General features: G+C 45.4%; 1 protein-coding gene across 1 annotated transcript in view; it reads left to right on the forward strand.

The window, feature by feature from the left end:
* Positions 1-414: 414 nt before the first annotated feature.
* Positions 415-14,969, forward strand: part of LOC115132667 (importin subunit alpha-7) — a 38,423-nt gene continuing 23,868 nt past the window's right edge. The window contains exons 1-2 of the mRNA XM_065020154.1: positions 415-522; positions 11,823-11,956. Of these exons, the coding sequence (XP_064876226.1) occupies positions 519-522; positions 11,823-11,956 (138 nt within the window). The 5' untranslated portion in view covers positions 415-518. The remainder of the gene's footprint in view (positions 523-11,822; positions 11,957-14,969) is intronic.

Here is a 14,969-nt window from a genome sequence, read left to right on the forward strand (position 1 = left end):
AAGAGTCGGCCCGAGGATTGAACCCTGTGGCACCCCCATAGAGACTGCCAGAGGACCGGACAGCATGCCCTCCGATTTGACACACTGAACTCTGTCTGCAAAGTAGTTGGTGAACCAGGCAAGGTAGTCATCCGAAAAACCGAGGCTACTGAGTCTGCCGATAAGAATACCTTATTATGTACCTGTGCACGTAACCATAAGACTTTAAACTTGATCAAATATCATAAATATATTCCATTGTTTGAATTTGTGACGAATTTGTGACGAAATGTATTGCGCAATAATGTATTATTATTATTATTATAATTATTTAAATTAACAGAGGTTTCGTATTCGCGCCCCCTAGCGTCCGTGGGAAACAGTGGGATTAAATTTGTCATCTCTCGCCCTCCGTATTTCTCATGACGACATATCGTCTGTGAAGAGCAGATTCTGGAAAGCCAAGAGAGAAAGAGGATTTACTCTTTATTTCTAAACAACACACGAAGTATCTGTCATTTGAGATAAACAAAAAAAAAATGGGTAAGTTAGGATCTTGTGTTTCTAGACCGTGTGCTTCACACACGGGGCGAGAGAATAACGAGCGTTTGGATCCATTCTTGTCAAATCCCTGCTAGCTAAATTAGCTAAGTGAACTCCCTAGTCGACGTAGCTAGCAAACCAAAAATATTGTTTATAATATCGTAATGACTATGGGTGCTCGTCTACAAATTGGCCACCTTTCCTGGTAAAATGTTGTTCTAGACGACGTTTCCTTCAACAAAGTAACGTTAAGATACAGCGTTATAAACTAATTTAGCCATTTCAACAGCTAACGTTACATGCATCGTCTGTTGGCTAGTAATACGCGTTTTGCTGTGTGTTAGAAGGTAACGTTAGCATGGAAGCTAACTGGTACGCAGGTGGTTAGCTAGTTAACTGTCAATTGAACTAGGTACTGAAGTTAGCAACCAGCCATACCACTGGTACGTTTATATTGACTCTGAGTTAACTAGGGTGGGCCACACCTACGTTATTTTTTTGTTTGTTGACAAGCTAACGTTAACTATCGTGACGTTAACTAGTTGGCTATCTAGCTAGCTACATATACTCAAACGTTGCTACCACAAGGTTCATAACTGAACTAACTTAGCTTGCTCGCTAGCTATCATACTCCATTGAATTTAATGTATTGTCACATTTGTGTCACAAGACTGTGAACCAAGTGGTGACTGCTGCTCAAGACCGCTAGCTAGCCAGAAGTTATTTCCAGTATGTTTTATTTTGAACTCGATGTTAGCCACATGTCAAACTCAAGACACGTGGAAAATGGCTGAATTTCTATTGATAGTGTAATAGAGATGTCTCGACTATTTAGGCAGGGAGGTGTCAGTTGTTTGCTTTTAGTTCGAGGGGAGAGAGGGGCACTGATACACACACACTTCCGGTGTTGTCTGTGTCCAGTAGAGAGAACGAACATTATCACCTAGCCAAATGAGTATCATCACTTTTTTCAGGTTCTCTTTGTCCTCAACATATCTGACCACCTTCTCACTTGCTGCTTCTCTCGCCACCTTTCCTTCTGACCACTGACTAGTAGTGTTTCCCTCTGACCACTGACTAGTAGTGTTTCCCTCTGACCACTGACTAGTAGTGTTTCCCTCTGACCACTGACTAGTAGTGTTTCCCTCTGACCACTGACCAGTAGTGTTTCCCTCTGACCACTGACTAGTAGTGTTTCCCTCTGACCACTGACTAGTAGTGTTTCCCTCTGACCACTGACTAGTAGTGTTTCCCTCTGACCACTGACTAGTAGTGTTTCCCTCTGACCACTGACTAGTAGTGTTTCCCTCTGACCACTGACTAGTAGTGTTTCCCTCTGACCACTGACTAGTAGTGTTTCCCTCTGACCACTGACTAGTAGTGTTTCCCTCTGACCACTGACTAGTAGTGTTTCCCTCTGACCACTGACTAGTAGTGTTTCCCTCTGACCACTGACTACCTTCTGACCACTGACTAGTAGTGTTTCCTTCTGACCACTGACTAGTAGTGTTTCCTTCTGACCACTGACTAGTAGTGTTTCCCTCTGACCACTGACTAGTAGTGTTTCCCTCTGACCACTGACTAGTAGTGTTTCCCTCTGACCACTGACTAGTAGTGTTTCCCTCTGACCACTGACTAGTAGTGTTTCCCTCTGACCACTGACTAGTAGTGTTTCCCTCTGACCACTGACTAGTAGTGTTTCCCTCTGACCACTGACTAGTAGTGTTTCCTTCTGACCACTGACTAGTAGTGTTTCCTTCTGACCACTGACTAGTAGTGTTTCACTCTGACCACTGACTAGTAGTGTTTCCCTCTGACCACTGACTAGTAGTGTTTCCCTCTGACCACTGACTAGTAGTGTTTCCCTCTGACCACTGACTAGTAGTGTTTCCCTCTGACCACTGACTAGTAGTGTTTCCCTCTGACCACTGACTAGTAGTGTTTCCCTCTGACCACTGACTAGTAGTGTTTCCCTCTGACCACTGACTAGTAGTGTTTCCTTCTGACCACTGACTAGTAGTGTTTCCCTCTGACCACTGACTAGTAGTGTTTCCCTCTGACCACTGACTAGTAGTGTTTCCTTCTGACCACTGACTAGTAGTGTTTCCCTCTGACCACTGACTAGTAGTGTTTCCCTCTGACCACTGACTAGTAGTGTTTCCCTCTGACCACTGACTAGTAGTGTTTCCCTCTGACCACTGACTAGTAGTGTTTCCCTCTGACCACTGACTAGTAGTGTTTCCCTCTGACCACTGACTAGTAGTGTTTCCCTCTGACCACTGACTAGTAATGTTTCCCTCTGACCACTGACTAGTAGTGTTTCCCTCTGACCACTGACTAGTAGTGTTTCCCTCTGACCACTGACTAGTAGTGTTTCCCTCTGACCACTGACTAGTAGTGTTTCCCTCTGACCACTGACTAGTAGTGTTTCCCTCTGACCACTGACTAGTAGTGTTTCCCTCTGACCACTGACTAGTAGTGTTTCCCTCTGACCACTGACTAGTAGTGTTTCCCTCTGACCACTGACTAGTAGTGTTTCCCTCTGACCACTGACTAGTAGTGTTTCCCTCTGACCACTGACTAGTAGTGTTTCCCTCTGACCCCTGACTAGTAGTGTTTCCCTCTGACCACTGACTAGTAGTGTTTCCCTCTGACCACTGACTAGTAGTGTTTCCCTCTGACTAGTAGTGTTTCCTTCTGACTAGTAGTGTTTCCCTCTGACTAGTAGTGTTTCCTTCTGACTAGTAGTGTTTCCCTCTGACTAGTAGTGTTTCCCTCTTACTAGTAGTGTTTCCCTCTGACTAGTAGTGTTTCCCTCTGACCACTGACTAGTAGTGTTTCCCTCTGACCACTGACTAGTAGTGTTTCCCTCTGACTAGTAGTGTTTCCTTCTGACTAGTAGTGTTTCCCTCTGACTAGTAGTGTTTCCCTCTTACTAGTAGTGTTTCCCTCTGACTAGTAGTGTTTCCCTCTGACCACTGACTAGTAGTGTTTCCTTCTGACCACTGACTAGTAGTGTTTCCTTCTGACCACTGACTAGTAGTGTTTCCTTCTGACCACTGACTAGTAGTGTTTCACTCTGACCACTGACTAGTAGTGTTTCCCTCTGACCACTGACTAGTAGTGTTTCCCTCTGACCACTGACTAGTAGTGTTTCCCTCTGACCACTGACTAGTAGTGTTTCCCTCTGACCACTGACTAGTAGTGTTTCCCTCTGACCACTGACTAGTAGTGTTTCCCTCTGACCACTGACTAGTAGTGTTTCCCTCTGACCACTGACTAGTAGTGTTTCCCTCTGACCACTGACTAGTAGTGTTTCCCTCTGACCACTGACTAGTAGTGTTTCCCTCTGACCACTGACTAGTAGTGTTTCCCTCTGACCACTGACTAGTAGTGTTTCCCTCTGACCACTGACTAGTAGTGTTTCCCTCTGACCACTGACTAGTAGTGTTTCCCTCTGACCACTGACTAGTAGTGTTTCCCTCTGACCACTGACTAGTAGTGTTTCCCTCTGACCACTGACTAGTAGTGTTTCCCTCTGACCACTGACTAGTAGTGTTTCCCTCTGACCACTGACTAGTAGTGTTTCCCTCTGACCACTGACTAGTAGTGTTTCCCTCTGACCACTGACTAGTAGTGTTTCCCTCTATGACCACTGACTAGTAGTGTTTCCCTCTGACCACTGACTAGTAGTGTTTCCCTCTGACCACTGACTAGTAGTGTTTCCCTCTGACCACTGACTAGTAGTGTTTCCCTCTGACCACTGACTAGTAGTGTTTCCCTCTGACCACTGACTAGTAGTGTTTCCCTCTGACCACTGACTAGTAGTGTTTCCCTCTTACTAGTAGTGTTTCCCTCTGACTAGTAGTGTTTCCCTCTGACCACTGACTAGTAGTGTTTCCCTCTGACCACTGACTAGTAGTGTTTCCCTCTGACTAGTAGTGTTTCCTTCTGACTAGTAGTGTTTCCCTCTGACTAGTAGTGTTTCCCTCTGACTAGTAGTGTTTCCCTCTGACCACTGACTAGTAGTGTTTCCCTCTGACCACTGACTAGTAGTGTTTCCCTCTGACTAGTAGTGTTTCCCTCTGACCACTGACTAGTAGTGTTTCCCTCTAACCACTGACTAGTTTCCCTCTGACCATTGACTAGTAGTGTTTCCCTCTGACCACTGACTAGTAGTGTTTCCCTCTGACCACTGACTAGTAGTGTTTCCCTCTGACCACTGACTAGTAGTGTTTCCCTCTGACCACTGACTAGTAGTGTTTCCCTCTAACCACTGACTAGTAGTGTTTCCCTCTGACCACTGACTAGTAGTGTTTCCCTCTGACCACTGACTAGTAGTGTTTCCCTCTGACCACTGACTAGTAGTGTTTCCCTCTGACCACTGACTAGTAGTGTTTCCCTCTGACCACTGACTAGTAGTGTGACCACTGACTAGTAGTGTTTCCCTCTGACTAGTAGTGTTTCCCTCTGACTAGTAGTGTTTCCCTCTGACTAGTAGTGTTTCCCTCTGACTAGGAGTGTTTCCCTCTGACTAGTAGTGTTTCCCTCTGACTAGTAGTGTTTCCCTCTGACTAGTAGTGTTTCCCTCTGACTAGTAGTGTTTCCCTCTGACTAGTAGTGTTTCCCTCTGACTAGTAGTGTTTCCCCCTGACTAGTAGTGTTCTCCACATATCTAACTGTCCTTCACTTGCTCCTCCTTTCTCACTCTCTCTGCACTTTTAAAAGTAGTTTAGTTTCATCATGCATGAGCTATCATGTCGTTATCAGACAGTTGCCCTTGTGTTGAGTGGCTCACTTCTCCTCTGGTCAAACTAGTTTGTACTCACTGAGCAACATCAACATGCCAATCGCCCTCTGTGCTGTGTGTGTTTCAAGAGTTCAAGTTGTATTAATCATATGTACATGGTAGAGGTCGACCGATTTATGATTTTTCAATGCCGGTACCGATTATTGGGGGACCAGAAAAGCAGAGTAATCAGTAATAAATAAAAAAAAGTGAATTAATTAATTTATTTGTATTAATGATAATTAAAACAATACTGAATGAACACTTTTATTTTAACTTAATATAATGCATCAATCAAATCAATTTAGCCTCAAATAAATAATGAAACATGTTCAATTTGGTTTAAATAATGCAGAAGCAAAGTGTTGGAGAAGAAAGTAAAAGTGCAATATGTGCCATGTAAAAAAAGCTAACTTTTATGTTCCTTGCTCAGAACATATGAGAGCTGGTTATTATAGGACTATTTCTCTCTACCATTTGTATTTCATATACCTTTGACTATTGGATGTTCTTATATGCACTATAGTATTGCCAGTGTAACAGTATAGCTTCCGTCCCTCTCCTCGCCCCTACCTGGGCTCGAACCAGGAACACAACGACAACAGCCAGCCTCGAAGCATCGTTACCCATCGCTCCACAAAAGCCACGGCCCTTGCGGAGCAAGGGGAACAACTACTCCAAATCTCAGAGCGAGTGACGTTTGAAACGCTATTAGCACTCACCCCGCTAACTAGCTAGCCATTTCACATCGGTTACACGAGCCTAATCTCGGGAGTTGATAGACTTGAAGTCATAAACAGCTGCTGGCAAACGCACAAAAGTGCTGTTTGAATGGATGCTTACGAGCCTGCTGCTGCCTACCACCGCTCCGTCAGACTGCTCTATCAAATCATAGATTTAATTATAACATAATAACACACAGAAATACGAGCCTTTGGTCATTAATATGGTCGAATCCAGAAACTATCATCCCGAAAACAAAACGTTTATTCTTTCAGTGAAATACGGAACAGTTCCTTATTTTATCTAACGGGTGGCATCCATAAGTCTAAAATTCCAACCTTCAATGTTATGTCATAATTACGTAAAATTCCTGCAAATTAGTTCGCAACGAGCCAGGCGGCCCAAACTGTTGCATATACCCTGACTCTGCGTGCAATGAACGCAAGAGAAGTGACACAATTTTACCTGGTTAATATTGCCTGCTAACCTGGATTTATTTTAGCTAAATATGCAGGTTTAAAAATATATACTTCTGTGTATTGATTTTAAGAAAGGCATTGATGTTTATGGTTTGGTACAGTCGTGCAACGTTTGTGCTTTTTTCGCAAATGTGTTTTTGTCAAATCATCCTCCGTTTGGCGAAGAAGTCTTTGTTAGGAAGAAATAGTCTTCACACAGTTCGCAACGAGCCAGGCGGCCCAAACTGCTGCATATACCCTGACTCTGTTGCAAGAGAAGTGACACAATTTCCCTAGTTAAAATAAATTAATGTTAGGCGGCAATATTAACTAAATATGCAGGTTTAAAAATATATATACTTGTCTATTGATTTTAAGAAAGTCATTGATGTTTATGGTTAGGTACACGTTGGAGCAACGACAGTCCTTTTTCGCGAATGCGCACCGCATCGATTATATGCAACGCAGGACACACTAGATCAAATCAAAATTATTTATATAGCCCTTCGTACATCAGCTGATATCTCAAAGTGCTGTACAGAAACCCAGCCTAAAACCCCAAACAGCAAGCAATGCAGGTGTAGAAGCACGGTGGCTAGGAAAAACTTCCTAGAAAGGCCAAAACCTATGAAGAAACCTAGAGAGGAACCAGGCTATGTGGGGTGGCCAGTCCTCTTCTGGCTGTGCCGGGTGGAGATTATAACAGAACATGGCCAAGATGTTCAAATGTTCATAAATGACCAGCATGGTCCAATAATAATAATAAGGCAGAACAGTTGAAACTGGAGCAGCAGCACGGCCAGGTGGACTGGGGACAGCAAGGAGTCATCATGTCAGGTAGTCCTGAGGCATGGTCCTGGGGCTCAGGTCCTCCGAGAGAAAGAAAGAGAGAATTAGAGAGAGCACACTTTAATTCACACAGGACACCGAATAGGACAGGAGAAGTACTCCAGATATAACAAACTGACCCTAGCCCCCCGACACATAAACTACTGCAGCATAAATACTGGAGGCTGAGACAGGAGGGGTCAGGAGACACTGTGGCCCCATCCGAGGGCACCTTAAGCCATGTTTCAGTCAGGCCAATCACATCAAGATTATGATCAGTGATTAGTTCATTGACTATAGATAAACTAGTAATATCATCAACCATGTGTAGTTAACTAGTGATTAAGATTGATTGATTGTTTTTTATAAGATAAGTTTAATGCTAGCTAGCAACTTACCTTGGCTTCTTACTGCATTCACGTAACAGGCAGTCTCCTCGTGGAGTGCAATGTAATCAGGTGGTTAGAGCGTTGGACTAGTTAACCGTAAAGTTGCAAGATTGAATCCCCCGAGCTGACAAGGTAAAAATCTGTCGTTCTGCCCCTGAGCAAGGCAGTTAACCCACCATTCCTAGGCCGTTATTGTAAATAAGAATGTGTTCTGAACTGACTTGCCTCGTTAAATAAAGGTAAAATAAAAACGTAAAGGTGTATAAAAACAAACAAAACCTAAAAATAATTGCCCAAAAAATACCAATTTCCGATTGTTATGAAAACTTGAAATCGTTCCTAATTAATCGGCCATTCCGATTAATCGGTCGACCTCTAGTACATTGTATTCACTGCCCAATGAAATGCATTCCTTGCTGGTTCTGTCTTGACAATGCAACAACACTAAATGATAAAATATCTGAATAAGAACAAAGAAAATGTCCTAGTAGAATAGAATATATATATATATATATGTTTTTAAGCATAACTATAATACAGGAGGGCACAATTTATAGTGTAATATTTACACATGTATCAAGGAGAGGGGATTTGGGGGGGCAAGTGTTTTAAATTATGCAATATTAGCAATAATAAACAAGAGTCTGGTAGCATCAGTTGTGATGTGGGTGTGGATATACAGTGGGGAGAACAAGTATTTGATACACTGCCGATTTTGCAGGCTTTCCTACTTACAAAGCATGTAGAGGTCTGTCATTTTTATCATAGGTACACCTCAACTGTGAGAGACAGAATCTAAAACAAAAATCCAGAAAATCACGTATGATTTTTAAGTAATTAATTTGCATTTTATTGCTTGACATAAGTATTTGATCACCTACCAACCAGTAAGAATTCTGGCTCTCACAGACCTGTTCTCCACTCATTACCTGTATTAACTGCACCTGTTTGAACTCGTTACCTGTATAAAAGACACCTGTCCACACACTCAATCAAACAGGCTCCAACCTCTCCACAATGGCCAAGACCAGGGAGCTGTGTAAGGACATCAGGGATAAAATTGTAGACCTGCACAAGTCTGGGATGGGCTACAGGACAATAGGCAAGCAGCTTGGTGAGAAGGCAACAACTGTTGGCGCAATTATTAGAAAATGGAAGAAGTTCAAGATGACGGTCAATCACCCTCTGTGTCCATGCAAGGTCTCACCTCGTGGGGCATCAATGATCATGAGGAAGGTGAGGGATCAGCCCAGAACTACACGGCAGGACCTGGTCAATGACCCGAATGGAGCTGGGACCACAGTCTCAAAGAAAACCATTAGTAACACACTACGTCGTCATGGATTAAAATCCTGCAGCGCACGCAAGGTCCCCCTGCTCAAGCCAGTGCATGTCCAGGCCAGGGTAGCCTAGTGGTTAGAGTGTTGGACTAGTAACCGGAAGGTTGCAAGTTCAAATCCCCGAGCTGACAAGGTACAAATCTGTCGTTCTGCCCCTGAACAGGCAGTTAACCCACTGTTCCTAGGCCGTCATTGAAAATAAGAATTTGTTCTTAACTGACTTGCCTAGTAAAATAAAGGTAAAATAAAAAGGCTGAAGTTTGCCAATGACCATCTGGATGATCCAGAGGAGGAATGGGAGAAGGTCATGTGGTCTGATGAGACAAAATAGAGCTTTTTGGTCTAAACTCCACTTGCCGTGTTTGGAGGAAGAAGAAGGATGAGTACAACCCCAAGAACACCATCCCAACCGTGTAGCATGGAGGTGGAAACATCATTCTTTGGGGATGCTTTACTGCAAAGGGGACAGGACGACTGCACCGTATTGAGGGGAGGATGGATGGGGCCATGTATCGCGAGATTTTGGCCAACAACCTCCTTCCCTCAGTAAGAGCATTGAAGATGGGTCGTGGCTGGGTCTTCCAGCATGACAACGACCCGAAACACACAGCCAGGGCAACTAAGGATTGGCTCCGTAACAAGCATCTCAAGGTCCTGGAGTGGCCTAGCCAGTCTCCAGACTGAAAATCTTTGGAGGGCGCTAAAAGACCGTATTGCCCAGCGACAGCCCCGAAACCTGAAGGATCTGGAGAAGGTCTGTATGGAGGAGTGGGCCAAAATCCCTGCTGCAGTGTGTGCAAACCTGGTCAAGAACTACAGGAAACGTTATAATCTCCGGCCTCCTGACCCTTCCTTCCAGGAACAAATAGTGGTTGAGTCTAGTTTATGGGTTGTACAGGTTGAAGCCACACCCTGCCCTGCCCTCTCTTTACACACACTAGGGCCGAAACTATACCAGTATTGCCATATTCGTTAGTATTGTGGCAAGGAAACAAAACACAAATCAGATGTAACTTTATTAGGAAAACATTGTTGTAGTCCAGAGTCGCATGTATTTATTTTCCGATCTATAGCAGACACTATTTTACATACAGCAGGTTTGAAGACTATATACTGCTTCGTGTTAAATGTTTTGCTCTGGTGCTGCTTCTGGTAACGAGTCTGGCTGCTTCTGGTAACGAGTCTGGCTGCTTCTGGTAACGGGTCTGGCTGCTTCTGGTAACGGGTCTGGTGTCCAGTCTGGCTGCTTCTGGTAACGGGTCTGGTGTCCAGTCTGGCTGCTTCTGGTAACGGGTCTGGTGTCCAGTCTGGCTGCTTCTGGTAACGGGTCTGGTGTCCAGTCTGGCTGCTTCTGGTAACGGGTCTGGTGTCCAGTCTGGCTGCTTCTGGTGTCCAGTCTGGCTGCTTCTGGTGACCAGTCTGGCTGCTTCTGGTGACCAGTCTGGCTGCTTCTGGTGACCAGTCTGGCTGCTTCTGGTGACCAGTCTGGCTGCTTCTGGTGACCAGTCTGGCTGCTTCTGGTAACGGGTCTGGCTGCTTCTGGTAACGGGTCTGGTGTCCAGTCTGGCTGCTTCTGGTAATGGGTCTGGTGTCCAGTCTGGCTGCTTCTGGTAACGGGTCTGGTGTCCAGTCTGGCTGCTTCTGGTGACCAGTCTGGCTGCTTCTGGTGTCCAGTCTGGCTGCTTCTGGTGACCAGTCTGGCTGCTTCTGGTGTCCAGTCTGGCTGCTTCTGGTGACCAGTCTGGCTGCTTCTGGTGACCAGTCTGGCTGCTTCTGGTGACCAGTCTGGCTGCTTCTGGTGACCAGTCTGGCTGCTTCTGGTGACCAGTCTGGCTGCTTCTGGTGTCCAGTCTGGCTGCTTCTGGTGTCCAGTCTGGCTGCTTCTGGTGTCCAGTCTGGCTGCTTCTGGTGTCCAGTCTGGCTGCTTCTGGTGTCCAGTCTGGCTGCTTCTGGTGACCAGTCTGGCTGCTTCTGGTGTCCAGTCTGGCTGCTTCTGGTGTCCAGTCTGGCTGCTTCTGGTGTCCAGTCTGGTGACCAGTCTGGCTGCTTCTGGCGACCAGTCTGGCTGCTACTGGTAACGAGTCTGGTACCATGACTGCACAAATGCTGAGTTGGGGCAGTTTGCACAGTGGTCAGTCTGCTGGCTGATCAGGCACTTCCTGCTAACTCAGCAATTAACTCTCCTGAATCAATGTTTTTGTCTGCCAGCTGAATGCTGGATAATAGAGCCTCTGTCTGTGGGCTGCATCTCTGTGTCTGTGGGGCAGTGTTGTCTGTGTGTTTCCACTGTCTGTGTGTGTTTTTGGTTTATGACAAGTCAGAGAGAAGTTAACTTGGGCTATATGTAAGTCTCTATTTGAATATCTGGTGTGTGAGTGTGGACGTATCACATACTCCAGTGTAATTTTACCCATGTGGCCGTGCTCTGTTTCCAGGAGATTGTTTATACTGGGCTCACATACGCCCCCCCGTGACCTCACCAAGCCCCCCCCCCCCCCCCGTGACTTCACCAAGCCCCCCGTGACCTCACCAAGCCTATACTCTGGGATCTGAGAGTCTTGTTCCTTGGGAAATGTGTTACTTCTCTTGACAGTGTTTTTCCTGACGACTGTTGCTAGACTTAATTTTGTTAAAGGCCTAACCGTTCTATGATAACCTTTGTAAAAATAAATAAATGTTCTGTCCTTAAGATCGGATTAGTTGGACTTATTGTTATAAAGATGATCTAACGTGTGTGTGTGTGCGTGTGCGTGTGCGTGCGCGTGCGCTTCAGAGCCGTCAGCCAGTCCAGCGAAGGATAACCACAGGATGAACAGCTACAAGAACAAAGCCCTGAATGTGGAGGAGATGAGACGCAGGAGAGAGGAGGAGGGTGTCCAGCTGAGGAAGCAGAAACGAGAACAACAGGTACACATCCTAGAACACCTAGCCTAGAGCACCTAGCCTAGAGCACCTAGCTCACTGCTAGTGTCTAAACAGGAGAGGTACAGAACCTAACCCACCTGTATAGCACCTAGCCTAGAGCACCTAGCCTAGAGCACCTAGCCTAGAGCACCTAGCTCACTGCTAGTGTCTAAACAGGAGAGGTACAGAACCTAACCCACCTGTATAACACCTAGCCTAGAGCACCTAGCCTAGAGCACCTAGCCTAGAGCACCTAGCCTAGAGCACCTAGCCTAGAGCACCTAGCCTAGAACACCTAGCTCACTGCTAGTGTCTAAACAGGAGAGGTACAGAACCTAACCCACCTGTATAGCACCTAGCCTAGAGCACCTAGCCTAGAGCACCTAGCCTAGAGCACCTAGCGCACTGCTAGTGTCTAAACAGGAGAGGTACAGAACCTAACCCACCTGTATAACACCTAGCCTAGAGCACCTAGCCTAGAACACCTATCTCACTGCTAGTGTCTAAACAGGAGAGGTACAGAACCTAACCCACCTGTATAACACCTAGCCTAGAGCACCTAGCCTAGAGCACCTAGCCTAGAGCACCTAGCCTAGAACACCTAGCTCACTGCTAGTGTCTAAACAGGAGAGGTACAGAACCTAACCCACCTGTATAACACCTTTTTAAAAACATTTTTTTAACCTTTATTTATACAGGTTTTTCTCATTGAGATAACATCTCTTTCCCAAGAGAGACCTGGTCCAATAGCAGCAGGGGGAACAACGTTTTCAGACAAAACAACTTACATACACTAACACAACATTAAACAAAACTATCAACACACATACAGTACAACAAAAACATTTTACTTTAAAAACACAAACATCTTGACTAATAACAGCTGTCCTAAAGACAATTACACTCTTCTATGATATATACATCGATCAAGTGTTTAAACTCCACCAACCAAACTAGATCATCACATTTTAAAATGTTACAGTTAGGGTTAGGCAAACCCTAACCACGGTGCTGAGTAACTAAAACTATTTCAACCATGACCTGGTCTAATGTTTGTTTCTGTTAGAAGCAAATCAGAACGGGACCGTAATTGATATTTATTTACTCACCGGACTAAAAAAGAACAGAGATAAAAATTTACCCAGTATGACCTTATGAGTGTATACCAGTGTTTAAACCTACAATATGGCCTTATAAATGAGTGTATACCAGTGTTTAAACCTACAATATGACCGTATAAATGAGTGTATACCAGTGTTTAAACCTACAATATGACCGTATAAATGAGTGTATACCAGTGTTTAAACCTACAATATGACCGTATAAATGAGTGTATACCAGTGTTTAAACCTACAATATGACCGTATAAATGAGTGTATACCAGTGTTTAAACCTACAATATGACCGTATAAATGAGTGTATACCAGTGTTTAAACCTACAATATGACCGTATAAATGAGTGTATACCAGTGTTTAAACCTACAATATGGCCTTATAAATGAGTGTATACCAGTGTTTAAGCCTACGAACCTGAGGGCTGCATGATACACTGAATCAAGTGCTCTCAGGGTCGTGGCTAAGGCCTGCATATATAGATAACATCTGTAAAACCGCCAGTAACCACCATCGTACCGGCTCCTTCCTGGCCTCCAGAGAAAAACTAGCCTCATGCCGGTAATAAAACCTATTCTCAGCTTGAGCTTCTTTACAAGTTCTCTACATGCACAGTGTAGCTCAGCTCATCATCAACCCACACACCCAAATATTTGTACACTTTAACTTGCTCTATAGTATGTCCAGCCAATGTAGCAATGACATGATTTGTAACATGCCTGGCATTTTAAAATACCATGCAGTTTGTTTTACCCACATTTAGAACCAGCTTTAAATCATACAGATTCTGTTGTAGGATGTTAAATGCTCTTTGGGCATTTTCAAAAGCTAACACCTAGCCGACAACACCTAGCCGACAACACCTAGCCGACAACACCTAGCCCACAACACCTAGCCGACAACACCTAGCCGACAACACCTAGCCGACAACACCTAGCCGACAACACCTAGCCGACAACACCTAGCAGACAACACCTAGCCGACAACACCTAGCAGACAACACCTAGCCCACAACACCTAGCCCACAACACCTAGCCGACAACACCTAGCCGACAACACCTAGCCGACAACACCTAGCCGACAACACCTAGCCGACAACACCTAGCCGACAACACCTAGCAGACAACACCTAGCCGACAACACCTAGCAGACAACACCCACAACACCTAGCCCACAACACCTAGCCCACAACACCTAGCCGACAACACCTAGCCGACAACACCTAGCCGACAACACCTAGCCGACAACACCTAGCAGACAACACCTAGCAGACAACACCTAGCAGACAACACCTAGCAGACAACACCTAGCCCACAACACCTAGCCCACAACACCTAGCCGACAACACCTAGCCGACAACACCTAGCCGACAACACCTAGCCGACAACACCTAGCCGACAACACCTAGCCGACAACACCTAGCCGACAACACCTAGCAGACAACACCTAGCAGACAACACCTAGCCCACAACACCTAGCCCACAACACCTAGCCCACAACACCTAGCCGACAACACCTAGCCGACAACACCTAGCCGACAACACCTAGCCGACAACACCTAGCCGACAACACCTAGCCGACAACACCTAGCAGACAACACCTAGCAGACAACACCTAGCCCACAACACCTAGCCCACAACACCTAGCCGACAACACCTAGCCGACAACACCTAGCCGACAACACCTAGCCGACAACACCTAGCCGACAACACCTAGCCGACAACACCTAGCCGACAACACCTAGCCGACAACACCTAGCCCACAACACCTAGCCGACAACACCTAGCCCACAACACCTAGCCCACAACACCTAGCCCACAACACCTAGCCGACAACACCTAGCCGACAACACCTAGCCGACAACACCTAGCCGACAACACCTAGCCGACAACACCTAGCCCAC

Source organism: Oncorhynchus nerka, linkage group LG7 (assembly GCF_034236695.1).
Source record: "Oncorhynchus nerka isolate Pitt River linkage group LG7, Oner_Uvic_2.0, whole genome shotgun sequence".
NCBI lineage: Eukaryota > Metazoa > Chordata > Actinopteri > Salmoniformes > Salmonidae > Oncorhynchus > Oncorhynchus nerka.